General features: G+C 45.1%; 1 protein-coding gene across 1 annotated transcript in view; it reads left to right on the top strand.

Moving 5' to 3' along the window:
• LOC143150867 (uncharacterized) overlaps positions 1-12,563 on the top strand; it is a 373,071-nt gene that overhangs the window by 188,195 nt on the left and 172,313 nt on the right. The window contains exon 5 of the mRNA XM_076319404.1: positions 6,912-7,028. Within this exon, the coding sequence (XP_076175519.1) occupies positions 6,912-7,028 (117 nt within the window). The remainder of the gene's footprint in view (positions 1-6,911; positions 7,029-12,563) is intronic.

Below are 12,563 nucleotides of genomic sequence, written 5' to 3'. Positions count from 1 at the left end.
CAATCTACGGAACGGCCGTCGTCTGAACGGTATAACGCGTTCTACTCGCGATGTTCACGAACACGCGCGTGTTCGCAACCGTGACATTTTAAATGCACTGCAAAACCGGCGGAATTGCCGGCCAGTGTTGTATACAACGCGAACGGGCGCGCGCGATAATTTATACTAATTAATTATTACTACTGTTTTCCCGCCTCCAAGTGTATGAATTTCGAATTTCGATAAAATAATTAATTATAATAGAGAAATCGCGCGATCGTTCCGTCGAAACGATGATATTAATAACGGCCCCATTGTTCGATATATCGATCGATCCGCCTCGGTGTATTATCGTATTATGGGGCAAACGTTGCACCATTCGAAAACGACGCCAGTCTGTATTAATATTTTTTAATGGGATTTTTACAAAGAAACAATGGGAAATTTACAAATCTTCGATAGATAAGTATGGTCCTTTCATTTTCTTGTTTCGTACTTACTCTGTGAATCGTCACAAGGATCAGTTTGCACGAGTTTGCAACGGTTGGATCAAGAATAAAGATTACTTCAACTCTGTTACAGAAAAGTATGTTTCAATGTAAAAAACACTGAAGGTAATCCTTAGATTGCTCTAACATCGTATTATTACAGAGTATCGAACCCTACTTTATAATAAAATATTTCATAGGTTGAAAACTATAACACAATTGCATGAAAGTACACTCGAGCTGTATCAAAGACAGTAAAAAGAATTAATAACCGTGAACGTTGGGTGTAACGAATTTGTATTATTCGCTGTTACGTTCAACGCAATAGACTTCTCCAAGAATATTAGCAATGAACACGAATCGTCCCAGTCTATCTAATTTTGGCACTCAGCCCCTCGGTATTTCCAGCGTGCAATTGGTATCGTCGCGCGACTACCTCGAGAGTGTAAGACGATCTTATCAGCGCCCATTTCTTGGAAGTACTCCGCTCCTCCAGCTGACTACCTTTATAAACTGAACCATGAATAAAGAACAGTTCAGTCTTTGATCGATAATTATGCGTACAATTACCCCAGCTCGACCTCGGTCCAAAGGGCTCCCTATTTCCTTGTTGCGAAGAATAGCAAATTGATATACAACAAGGGTAGCAGTTCTCCTTTAAATGTCGCGACACCGTTGTTTCGTCTTAGAGCCTCGAGAATTGGATGCATTTGCAACTGCTTAAAATACCTTGGAAAATTAACTCTGCGCCAGGATATAAGCATTGCAAATTTGACAGTCCTTGGATACAAAGTCTAGTTAGCTCCTCGACAGCTTGTCTTCACATTTATCGTTTCGCAAGTTTTTACTCAAATACGTATAAATTCTTGCTAAGTTACGATAAAGTGTTCCCAAACCTTTCTGTATCAACGACACACATAGAATTTGAAACGATTCCTGCGACACACGATCATTTTTATCCGTTCGCGTCTGAATTTTCATCTCCACAGATATTCTCTAATTACGAATCTCGACGCTTCGTGTGTATCCTAAACATTGTCTATCGTGTACTAATAATCTTATCCAAACCTAGCTCAATCTAGTAGCTTTATCCAAACCTACTCCCCATGTTGTTTAGAAACCACCATAATACAAATTTTCCACGATATTACTCGAAACTTGAACCACCTGGGTTAAAATTGACCCCTACCATCCACAAATCACCTTTTCAGCCACACTCACATTGTACACGATAAACAATACAAATACCCAACGAAAGAAAACTCGTTCTTCCCTCCTTCTTCGCGTCCTACGACACGAGACAGGTTCGACACCTCTATAAAAATTATTCGCGGGAAATGTTTGCCGCAAATCGAGTCACGAGTATCGGTAACGACCGCGGCTGAACGAAACTAAAAAGCAATGTTTTTTTCGCTCGCGGTCGATAAAAGTCAGCCGTGGGTGGTTACGCGCGTCGTAACTCGTATGAAAAAAAAAAAAAACGGAAAAAAAAACCAAAAACTTTTTATCTCGGTGCGGGGGGATTACGCGCTGGGGGAAATATGTACGCCCCGGTATCGAGAACACCGGCGATACGACGTCGCTGTAGGACGAGCGTCGAATCCGCGGTTCGTCGATGGTTAGGAGCAATTAATTCAAAACCGTGCGTCCGATACAATGGTGAACTATGGGGCCACGTATCCCGGCCCACGACAATGGAAAGCGAGCGAGCGAGCGAGCTAACGGAGCACTGGTACACAGTGTTGGTCTCGTGCTGTATCAAGATTCGAATGAGCCAGCTCAGATATACGGGAGGGGTGAAGGCGGGCAGGGATGGTCCCAGCCCGGTTAAAGGCATTACCACCGGGAAACGCGTCTCCGGGATTGTCTCGTTGATATGTTAATTAACGTTATCGACGACGAGGCGAGGATCCGTCCGGATCCATCGGTCGATTCGGATACGATTCTCGAGCTACGAAGAGCCGAACGGACAAGACACTTGGAAATTCCGCGAAAGGGAAACGTGTTCCTGGAGAGAGGAAAGAACGCTTTCGCGAAACTTCTCGCCGCTTTTCTTCGAGGGATCTCGAATAATTTCCCGCGAGGCAAGTTTCGGCCTTTCTCGTTTTTCCCTCTTTTCATGTTGGATCGATAGCGTTGTTCTGGTAATGAGCGAGGTGTATACTTATCGCGGTTTGTGTACAGGGTGTCTTAACCGAAACGGGCCACTTGAATGGATTATTTGTTTTATTCTGATAAGAAAAATGTCTATCGATGCGTTACGAGTAGCTTTGGAATGGACACCATGGAAGAAGAATGTCCAACGCTACCTTGTTTAATATTTTCAAAGTTCGATTTCGAAACTATGGTGAAACTCGATTTAAGTTCTTTTTCTTTCGCAAGAGTACACGATACCGATACCACGATTTCCCGATTCGTTATTCACGAACGGTACAAAACGAATACACTTGGATACACTCGATACGACTTCAAACACGCCGAGAAACGAAACCTGTCGTTCGATCCGGCACGAAAATATCAAATACGAAAGCATAACAGTTTCAAGCCGATATCCGTAAGTGTTCGCGTTAAATTGGATCCAGGTTGAAGTTTTTTCTCATTTTACACGTTCATTATCGAATGAACCGCAGCATGACTTCCGTAATTGCACGAAATACAGAGAACGCGCTTGACTGGAGCAATCATGCAAATGTAGACGGAATCGATTTTTATCCAGCCCCCCACCCTCTCCTCCCCCTCCTGCCCCCGCTGTTCATTTCAATGTACCGACTAACTAACCGATGGCGCGGCTGTAAGCTGCCGGGACTTCAAAAGAATTAATTTCCATAATTATCTCAATTCCGCGTAGACCCCCCACCACGTTTGTTCGCTCGGGTTTTGTTTTTCCTCTCGCGGGCAAATATAAGGAACGAAGCAATCGTCGAATTATCGGGTACTCGCGTGTTTTAGTCCGCTATGCGTGCGTCGTCGTCGATAACCGAGAAATTCTGCGAACAATGGTTTCATTTCTTTTTTTTTTTTGTTAATTAACACCGCACTCGCGGAAACCGGGTTCGTATCGCTCGAAAAAAGAAGCAAGAGAAAAGAAAAGGCACGTTCCACGCTTCCTTTTAACGACATCACGATTCTTCGAGAACTTCGAAGCAGGTCACGACGTTCTTTCTATTCCGCGAAGAAAAGATTCATCTTTCCTCGTATTTGCGAGATTACATTAAACCGGGGTAAAATTCCATCGCTATCCGTTGAAACGAGTTTCCGCGCCGTTTCGATCGATATTCAATATTTTTCCAAACATTTCATTACCCGTCTTTAGTTACGGATTACTTTCGCGAAATGTAGCGAACGGAGAGTCGGTGAAATATTGAAAGATAATTCGATATACGAACCGACGTTCCCAATTACGTATATATTGGAAATATAATCGAAGGAGATACGATTCGGTGCCAATTCTTTCGTGTTTTCCGATTACCTTCACGACCGACGTTTCGATAACAATATCTTTACCCGTGTCGTGTAAATACACCCGCGCGCAACCACTCGTTCTAAAACGAAACTAATTAAGATTATCCACGCACGCGTTACATTTAATTAAACGCGGATCTAAACGGTTCGTTTAACGGTAGAACTACCAAAGCTGGCGATTTAACCTGTTTGGAAATTCTTTTTAAAATCGCTCGTTTAATAACGGCGCTTTCCTCGTGATATTCTATGACAATTGTCGAAATGGAGAACTAATTACACCGGTAAAACAATTCAACCATTTTCCTTCTAATTTCAAAAATCCACCATCCGATTTGGTACAAAGAGAGTGGTAGAATTTTTTATCTCGTATCTACACGATGGATTCTTTGAAAATATTTTTGAACTTCGAAAATGGAAAGAACAGTTCCATTTCGTTCGCTTTGTTTCTGTCGTTTATAAATACAATCTTTTCACCTCGAATCTATACGACGAACACTTGGAAAGATTCGTTCGCTTTGTAAAATTCGTAAAGTAAACTTTTTTCTGTCACAAATTTCTACGGTGGATGCTTAAACAAAATTTGTTCCTTACGGAATAGAAAAGAACTACTCGATTTCGTTCGTTGGTTCGTAAAATTTATAAAGTAAACTTCTCCACGAACGAATTTTCAAACTTCGAGCAAGACAAGAACTGCTCGATTTCGTTCGCTTCGCGCGTACCGTTTAAACAATTTTTTTTTTTTTTATCACGAATCTACACGACGAGGAGAAAAAAGATCGTCGAGCTTCGAAGAATCGTTCGATTTCGTCCCCTCGGTTCGTATCGTTCATGGTTGCCGCGTCCGTGAAAATTATGATTCGACACCTCGCGACTCGAGCCGATTAAAGGAGAGCGTGCTTTAATCCCGCATCGCGATTACAGATTACGCGGATTGCGTCGTTCCCGCTAAACGTAAACATCCCGAGCGGAAATTGAAGCGGAGGCGGGCGTTTCCTGAAATCTTGACGCGTAGTAATCAACGGAGCGTGTTATGGAACGTTTCGTCGTTTCTCTCTTACGGGGGAAAGGGCGTGACGGTGGGCCCCGATTGAATCAGCACGATTCCCCCATTGCGTATTACACGTTGCGTAACCACTCGAACCTTCCGCCATTTGCAAAACACCCCACAGCCACCGCGTGGCGAAACGAATCCTTTGAAGTTGATCGCCATCGAAGAAGCAATTCCAGCAACGAGGCCGGGTTAGTTGTCGTCTCGATGGTATGTGCGATGCCGAGAAACTTGCTTTCGAGGGTATTCCTCCTACGATGAACACTGTTAAACCTGCGAACACTAATAGGAAGCTTGACGAGTCCATCGATCGAAAAGTTAAAATTGTACGAGTATTGGAGTACATTTGGAGGGATGTTTATCGTTGCTCGAGAATCGATTTTACTTCGGTGAACGTTGTCGCGAATAAACGAACGAAAAGCGAGAGTAGCTTCGGTAGCTTTCGAGATCAGCGATGAACAACGTTGACCTTACATCGAAGAGGACAAATTCGTGAAAAGAAGTCTTTGATGAACTACGTAAACCGTAACAAGAAACGCAAAGGAAAGAGTACAACTTTGATACGATTTAAATATGATTAAATTGAATTAAATTAATTAAATTCGATTAATTCGATTAAATTTGACATAACGCGTTTCACTGGTATACTATTGACTAACGCGTGTCACCACGGTCGCGTAATTACTGGAATTCCAGCCAGTTACGTTTCTCTACTCCCGTCTCGCCGCAAGAAAAATAAAAACCGTTGAACGCGAACCATTATCCAACCTTTCGCGGGAAAGTTTCAAAGCGACTCTGCTGCTATCGACGATTATAAAGGGTTTTTTCGTCGGAGGGGGTAATTCGTAGCCATTAGTCGCGGTGCTTGGCTTTGACGACAGTTGAATTACCGAATTCAAGCTCGACGTCTCCCGAGCCCCTGTAACCGACGTTGACAACTCCCGAGTAGTTAGAGCCGAGACTGATGACCTTTAAGTCGCTGGAGCCATACGGTGACGTTATATGACTCGATGTCGGACCGTCAATGTCGGGTTCCGGGAACTCGGGATTGCTCGCGGTGTGTTTTGCAACGTGTAGTTCGTCGTCGACGAATTGCAAACCTCTAAGGACGTTGCTATTGTACGCGACAGGACGGGAAATGTCAACCCCCCGTTCGGTTGTTAATGTCGTGTCCCGTAACCGGAGGGTCATCAATATCGAGTCAACACGATTCCGGAGTCAATGATGTTGACTACCGTGATCGTGTCTCGTCGTTCCGTAATTATCACCGAGGCAATAATTATCCGACAACCCCGACGACCGCGAAACAATAATCAACACCGTCGTCGTTATTTCGCACCTTGGAGAATCATCGTCCACGGTGTGTTCCCGATAAACGTGAAAGTTTATCGTTTCTCTCGCGTCCATCGATGAGAAAAATTAAATATAATAACGAGCGACTCGCTACGACAGCGATGTTTGCCCGTTAGACGGATCCCTCGTAACGGTAGTTAGGTCCTCCACACCGTGAAGTTCGCAGTACGGTACACAAACGCGCATTGTTATCTCTCTTGCAATAACAGAGCGCCCGGTACAACAATGAACGTTTGAGCACCGGCAACTTCGCGAAGTGACCCGTTGCGACGATCGAAACTCTGACCGTGACGTGGGAAGAGGGACGATTCTGAACGAAAACGTCGATAACCTTTAAAATCCTTCGTTCATTTTCTCTCGATTGCTTAAAATTTCTTTTCGACGAATTTAACGTCGTGGAGGGTTTCCACGGAACGTCGAAGGTTCCAAGAGACGCGCGAGACGGAATTTCCAGGCGCGGCGAAGGAAAATAGCTGGGTCGAAGATTGCCAAAACTAATTAGCCCGCGGCAGAGAGGGGGATGCTTTTGTACGGGCAGGAATAATGGCTGGTTACCGAGGTGTATCGTCTTTTTGTTTCAGGTGCGAGGGTGGCTGGCTCCAGCTCGAGGGTGGCGCTCGAGTTTGCGGTCGCAACGAACGTTTTATTCCGCCGGTGGTCCTGTTTTCCGACAAACAGGTCCCGATCCTCCACATGCAGTGAGTATATACTCGCAATTATCGATCCACTTTATTCGATCACCGGTAGCCCCCCTCCACTCCCCCACCCAACCCCCCACCACCATCGAGCGCGCGAAACGATGCAAAGAGGGAGAAGATAGGCACTCCTCCCCCGACCTTACCGCCGAATAAAACGAATTTACTCGGTTCCTTTTATTTCGCGTTCGCTCGCGCGCGATATATTAAATCGCGCGAAGAAAATACGGAATTCCGATGCGGAACTACCGTTATTTCAAACGAATGCCTTAACGAGGGGGCGGATCCTTTTTTAATTAAAAGATCACCAAGGGGTTTTTTTTTCTATATTTTAATATCGCGGAGGCGTGCATGGCCCCTGTAAAATGAGTTACCGGTAGCGACGATTTACGCGACCCTTAATCCTGTAATAAGTTCGGTGAGCGGTCTCGCGTTAATAAGCGTCGGCCACGTGAAACCGCGAAGAACCGTGGAAGCGTTCTCTCGAACGATACTCTGGACCGATGTCCAGTAGCACCGAGTAACAACTTACTCACGAATCGCGCGAGACTCGCTACAATTGCGAATCGATACTCGAGATTAAATTTTCGAACGACACGACGCGGCTGTATTGTTGCGAAATCGATACGCGTCCCGGGAACCACAGTTGCAGGAATCCACTGTGCTGAAAACAGAGGTCTCGAATGAAAGTATAATTTTCGGTTATTAAATACTTAGGTGAACGTGTGTTACTTTGGTAAATTACGTCGAAGAAGAGGAAAACCGTTTCTGTTTACACAAAGGTGGGAAGGAAACCGCGAGTAGTAGTGCGAGATATTCGTGGTCAGACAATTTAAATAGGTCTCTAGTCGAGCGAGTGGAATAGGATCGTCGTAGGTCGGACAAGAATCGCGATCCTTCGGGCAAGTAAAATAGGTTCGAACCTTAGTATACGTATCAGCGTTTTAGAAAGTGGAATAGTCGCGTTTTTGGTCGGTCCAGTGGAATAGTGACGCGTTTGATCGGTCCAGTGGAATGGAACCGTTATGGATCAGACAAGAATCGCGATCCTTCGGACAAGTAAAATAGGTTCGAACCTTAGTATACGTATCAGCGCTCTAACGAGTGGAATAATCTTACCAATGGTCAGCCTAGTAGAATAGAAACTCCGTGAGTCAGGCCAGTGGAATAGGAGCTTCATAAGTCGGACCAGAATCGCGATTCTCGATCGTCGAACAAGCAGAGTAGATTTGAACCTTAGTATACGTACCAGCGCTCTAACGAGTGGAATAATTTTACCAATGATCGGTCTAGTAGAATAGAAACTCTGTAGTCTGCCCAGTGGAACAGGAATAGCGCTCTAGCTAGTGAAATACTCGCGCCTTTAATCGGCCCAGTGGAATAGAACCGCTATAGATCAGACAAGAATCGCGATCCTTCGGACAAGTAAAATATTGGATTGTTCGGAAACTAATTTCGTTTTTCTTTTTGTTTAGTGAAAATGAAACACGATTTTTTTAGAGTGTATAAACATTTTACTAAATTATATATTCTCCATTTTGGAAAACGAAATCACTTTCCGAACAACCCAACAAGTTCGAACTTTAATGAACACTTCAACGCTCTAACGAGTGGAATAATCTTACCAATGGTCGGCCTAGTAGAATAGAAACTCTGTAGTCAGCCCAGTGGAACAGAACAGCCACAAGTCGAACGAGAATCGCGATTCTCGATCGTCGGACAAGCAGAATCGATTCGAACCTCAGTGTACGTACCAGCGCTCTAGCTAGTGGAATAGTCGCGTCTTTGGTCGGGCCAGTGGACTAGTCACGCCTTTGATCAAACCAGTGAAATAGATCCGCCGTAGGTTCGTAGCTCGAACGCGTGAACGCTCGAGGAAGTAGAAAAGGACCGTTCCGGGTCGGACAAGGTGTCTCGGTGATCGGACAACCGGAATGCCTTTACTCGAGCGAGGGGAGTAGGTTTGTCGTTGGTCCGACGAGTGGAACAGAGGCGTTCTGAACCGGACCATTGACGTAAGTGTCTAAATGGTTGGACAAGCGGTGTCTGCCGGTCTCCGATCGGACGAGCACGATAGATTCTTCGCGTAAATCGAATAGAATATTCCCGGTCCTGGTAAAATTGTCGCGACACGGTTCTTCGTTCCAATTGGTTGCCCATTGGTGGCTCAAAGGGTCGAGGAACGAAATTGAAAGGGAAGGTCCTCGCGCAGACTCTCTCCGCTGTAATGGAAAAGTTCAATCGGAATGAATTGCAGGTTTACAAAATCGATTTAACATCGTTGCGCGGATTACCGTGGAACGTTTCCTTGAAAGGAGACCGACAATCAGCGTGGCCGGGTCGGTGGTACCCGGAGCTGGGGGATACGGAGGTTGAAAAGGGATAGAGTTCCGGGGTCCATTACGAAACAGAAACACGTCTTGAACTAAGTGCTTCTTATTACTGCGAACCGCCGGCGTTTCAGTCGGCCGCACGAACACCGGAAGCGTCCGCGTATCGAATTTTACCGTTAAACACCGTCTCTCGGCCCTCGACGTGGAGAAATGAACGACTGTCTTCCCCTCACCACCTCCGACCCGACCCTTACCGTTCGTTTCTCGTGTAATTTCGGAACGCGTGTATCGCCTGTAAATTTCCACGGGAACGATGCTCGTCCCCCACTCTACACCCCCGCGAACTGCGGAAAAGAATTAAGCAAAGAAGGAAATATCTTCGCTGAGAGATATTCGCGGAATTTACTTCTCCGGAACGGAGGAGAGCCACCCGTAATTAATTGTCTCCTTTTTCCCTTTGTCCACTATTCACTAGGCGTTATCCGATCTTTTTTTTTTCTCTCTATCTTTTTCTACGTGCGCTCGCTCGCGTGTGCCTTCGTTTAAATGCAAATTAATTTACCTTTCGCGAAACGAAACGGCTTCCTCCCCGTTGACGGTTTCCGGACCACAATTATTTTTCGACCGTTCGTTTTCCATCGTGGATCGTTCGTGATTTGGGGCTTCGCGTTTCGACGATCGATCCTCGGATAATCGAACGATCTGTGCGTGTTCTTTTCCTCGATCGATCGCCAATGAGGAACGCGCACGATGAATTTCGCAACCCCCGAATCGCGACGATCGTAATGTCTCTTGGTCGTGGCTGGACGAGCTATTCGTAAATTCGGGATCTGAATAATTGATTGATAAAAAAAATAACGAGAATACGGTGGAAGAGATGACGTAAGAATTCGAGACAGAAACGTTATACAAAAGGCGGGGTAGGTATATAACTCCGTTGTTTGTGTTCTTTAATTGGCGCTCGAGGAGAAAGCAGAAACTAAGGAAGTTCTCTTTGGGGGAGTTCATTAAATATTTATGGTGAAATCACCATCTGCGATGTATAGGCGTTCAGCTAACGTTGGCTTATACATAAAACATGAACGGTTCGCGACGCGTCTTACGCTTCTTGTTCGAGATATTAACTTTGATTTGTTGGACACCGTTTCGCGATTATCAATTTTCGAAATTCTTCGTACTTCGTACGTTTAAACCTACTCGTCCACACCGGAGAGTTAATTCGGAGCTACTGTATGAAATTAAAGAGGGGGACAACAAATTACCTTTACGAAACAGCTCGATTTTACAATCGTATACGCGCACCACTGAGCTCGATTCGATATGATTGTCTACCGAATCGTCGTCGTCTTCTAAAATTTATAAATTAATTTCCACATTCTGGAATCTTCCGAAGTACCCATCGTTTAAGTCGTCTGCTATAAAAGTTAAATGCGAAATAATGTTTCGTTAATTTAACTCGTACAACCGTGGAAGCTTATCGACGACGTTAACCTTGCAATTTTCAAAATAAATAAATCGACATCAGTTTCAAACTCGCGAGAAACTTCCGAACAATTACGTCCTCTTCTACGTTACAAATTCCGACTCACATCGAGACCGAAGAATCAAAAAAGAAGTCGTTTCGCTATCGTGTCTACGTATCGATTTTTCCAAAACGAGAAGACCGTTTCTCCACTTCTGGCTTGGATAATTGCCATTCGGATCGATACAGGCCGGTGAAATTTAATGACTCCTGTTTTCCATTTCGAATCCAGGCGAATCCCGCATTGACGTCGACCGCTGATTTCGATCTCTGCGGTCGTTCGGGGAACGCGTAATCGACGCCGTGTCCCCGCCGGTCCATCTCCATTCTAATCGCGACGATTCGCAATTTTAACGGTGGAACCAACAATTTGTCGCGGTGACTTCACCGTAGCGTGAACCGTCGCGTCGCGTCGCGTCGCGTTCTCCAAAATAAATAAATCGACTTGATTGCGCATATGCGCTCGGTCTGGGTTTCGCGGTCGTGCGGCACACGCGACGTTGATGCAACTGATCCCGGACAGTTTATCAATTTCATAAATTGCGGGGCCCACGATAATCGAGCTCGTCGGGAACGGACTTCATTTCCGTCACCCGTGTTGCGGTGACGCTAATTGGAAAGTAGTCGCTCCGGGGGGAATTAATCCGTTCGCCGTGGCATTCGTCCGCCAAAAATTAATCCACGTGTTACGAAACGATCACCGAAATCGTCCAACGAAATGCAGATTTCTTTAAACGATATTTAACCAACGGCTGAATGTTCCACGGGGCACCGATCGCTTCGACAAACGGGATGAATAATCATTTTTACACGTGTAATTGAAAATGGACGCGACTGTGACTCGGTGTTTTCAAACTGATCGATATAATCGGTCATTTTTCGTCCTTTCTCGACGCGTAAATCCGCAAAGGGGAAACCAACGAGTAAAATAGCGTAATAAACAGTTTATTCCGCGGAATGAACAACGATCGATGATCGAACGAGAAAGGATCTTTACAAACAAAGAACCTCTACATCCGGAGAATCTCTAGAAAATTACAATCTTATTCGTTTCTTTTCGTTAACTTCATTAGCGATCGCTCGGTGCAATTAACTTTCACGAGGACACGAATTCAAGTGTATTTCTTTTTATCGTAAAAGCTCCGGAATAGTCGTAAGACGTCGCTACGAATTAAATACGTACATTATTCCATTCTCGACCGAGCTGGAAAGTTCGTAATAATTCGATCACCAGCTGTAATTAAGTTTCGCGAGGTCACGAGACACGCCCGCGATATTTAAAATGGCGGTGGAACGCACTCGTCGCATCGCGTTCGGTTACCTCGAGACTCGACGAGCGTCGAGCGTCGCTACTTTTTCAATTCGCCAGCCAACGAGCGACTTTCGTTTCTGTTTTTTTTTCCTTTTTTCTTTTTTTTTTCAACGTCGCGTCGTTACTTAGACCGAGCTTAAACGGCGGCAATAGCGAGCAGCTGTTGTCGAAATAAAGTGTCTCGCGAGCGGAAAACGGAGTGTCGCGGGAATCCTCGCCGCGTTTCGAAATTCAACACCGCGAATTCAACGATAGTAAAAGGTGGAGAGTTTCGAGAGAGGCGGTGAGAGAAAAACGTGAGCCTTTTTTCGACCCGAGAACGTCCGACGTGTTGTTCCCAGCCGAAAATGTCCGACACTTTCGACTTCCAT

The sequence above is a fragment of the Ptiloglossa arizonensis genome, chromosome 9 (genome assembly GCF_051014685.1).
Source record: "Ptiloglossa arizonensis isolate GNS036 chromosome 9, iyPtiAriz1_principal, whole genome shotgun sequence".
Lineage (NCBI taxonomy): Eukaryota > Metazoa > Arthropoda > Insecta > Hymenoptera > Colletidae > Ptiloglossa > Ptiloglossa arizonensis.
The sequence above is the reverse complement of the archived record's forward strand: the minus strand, read 5'-3'. Positions and strand labels throughout refer to the sequence as shown.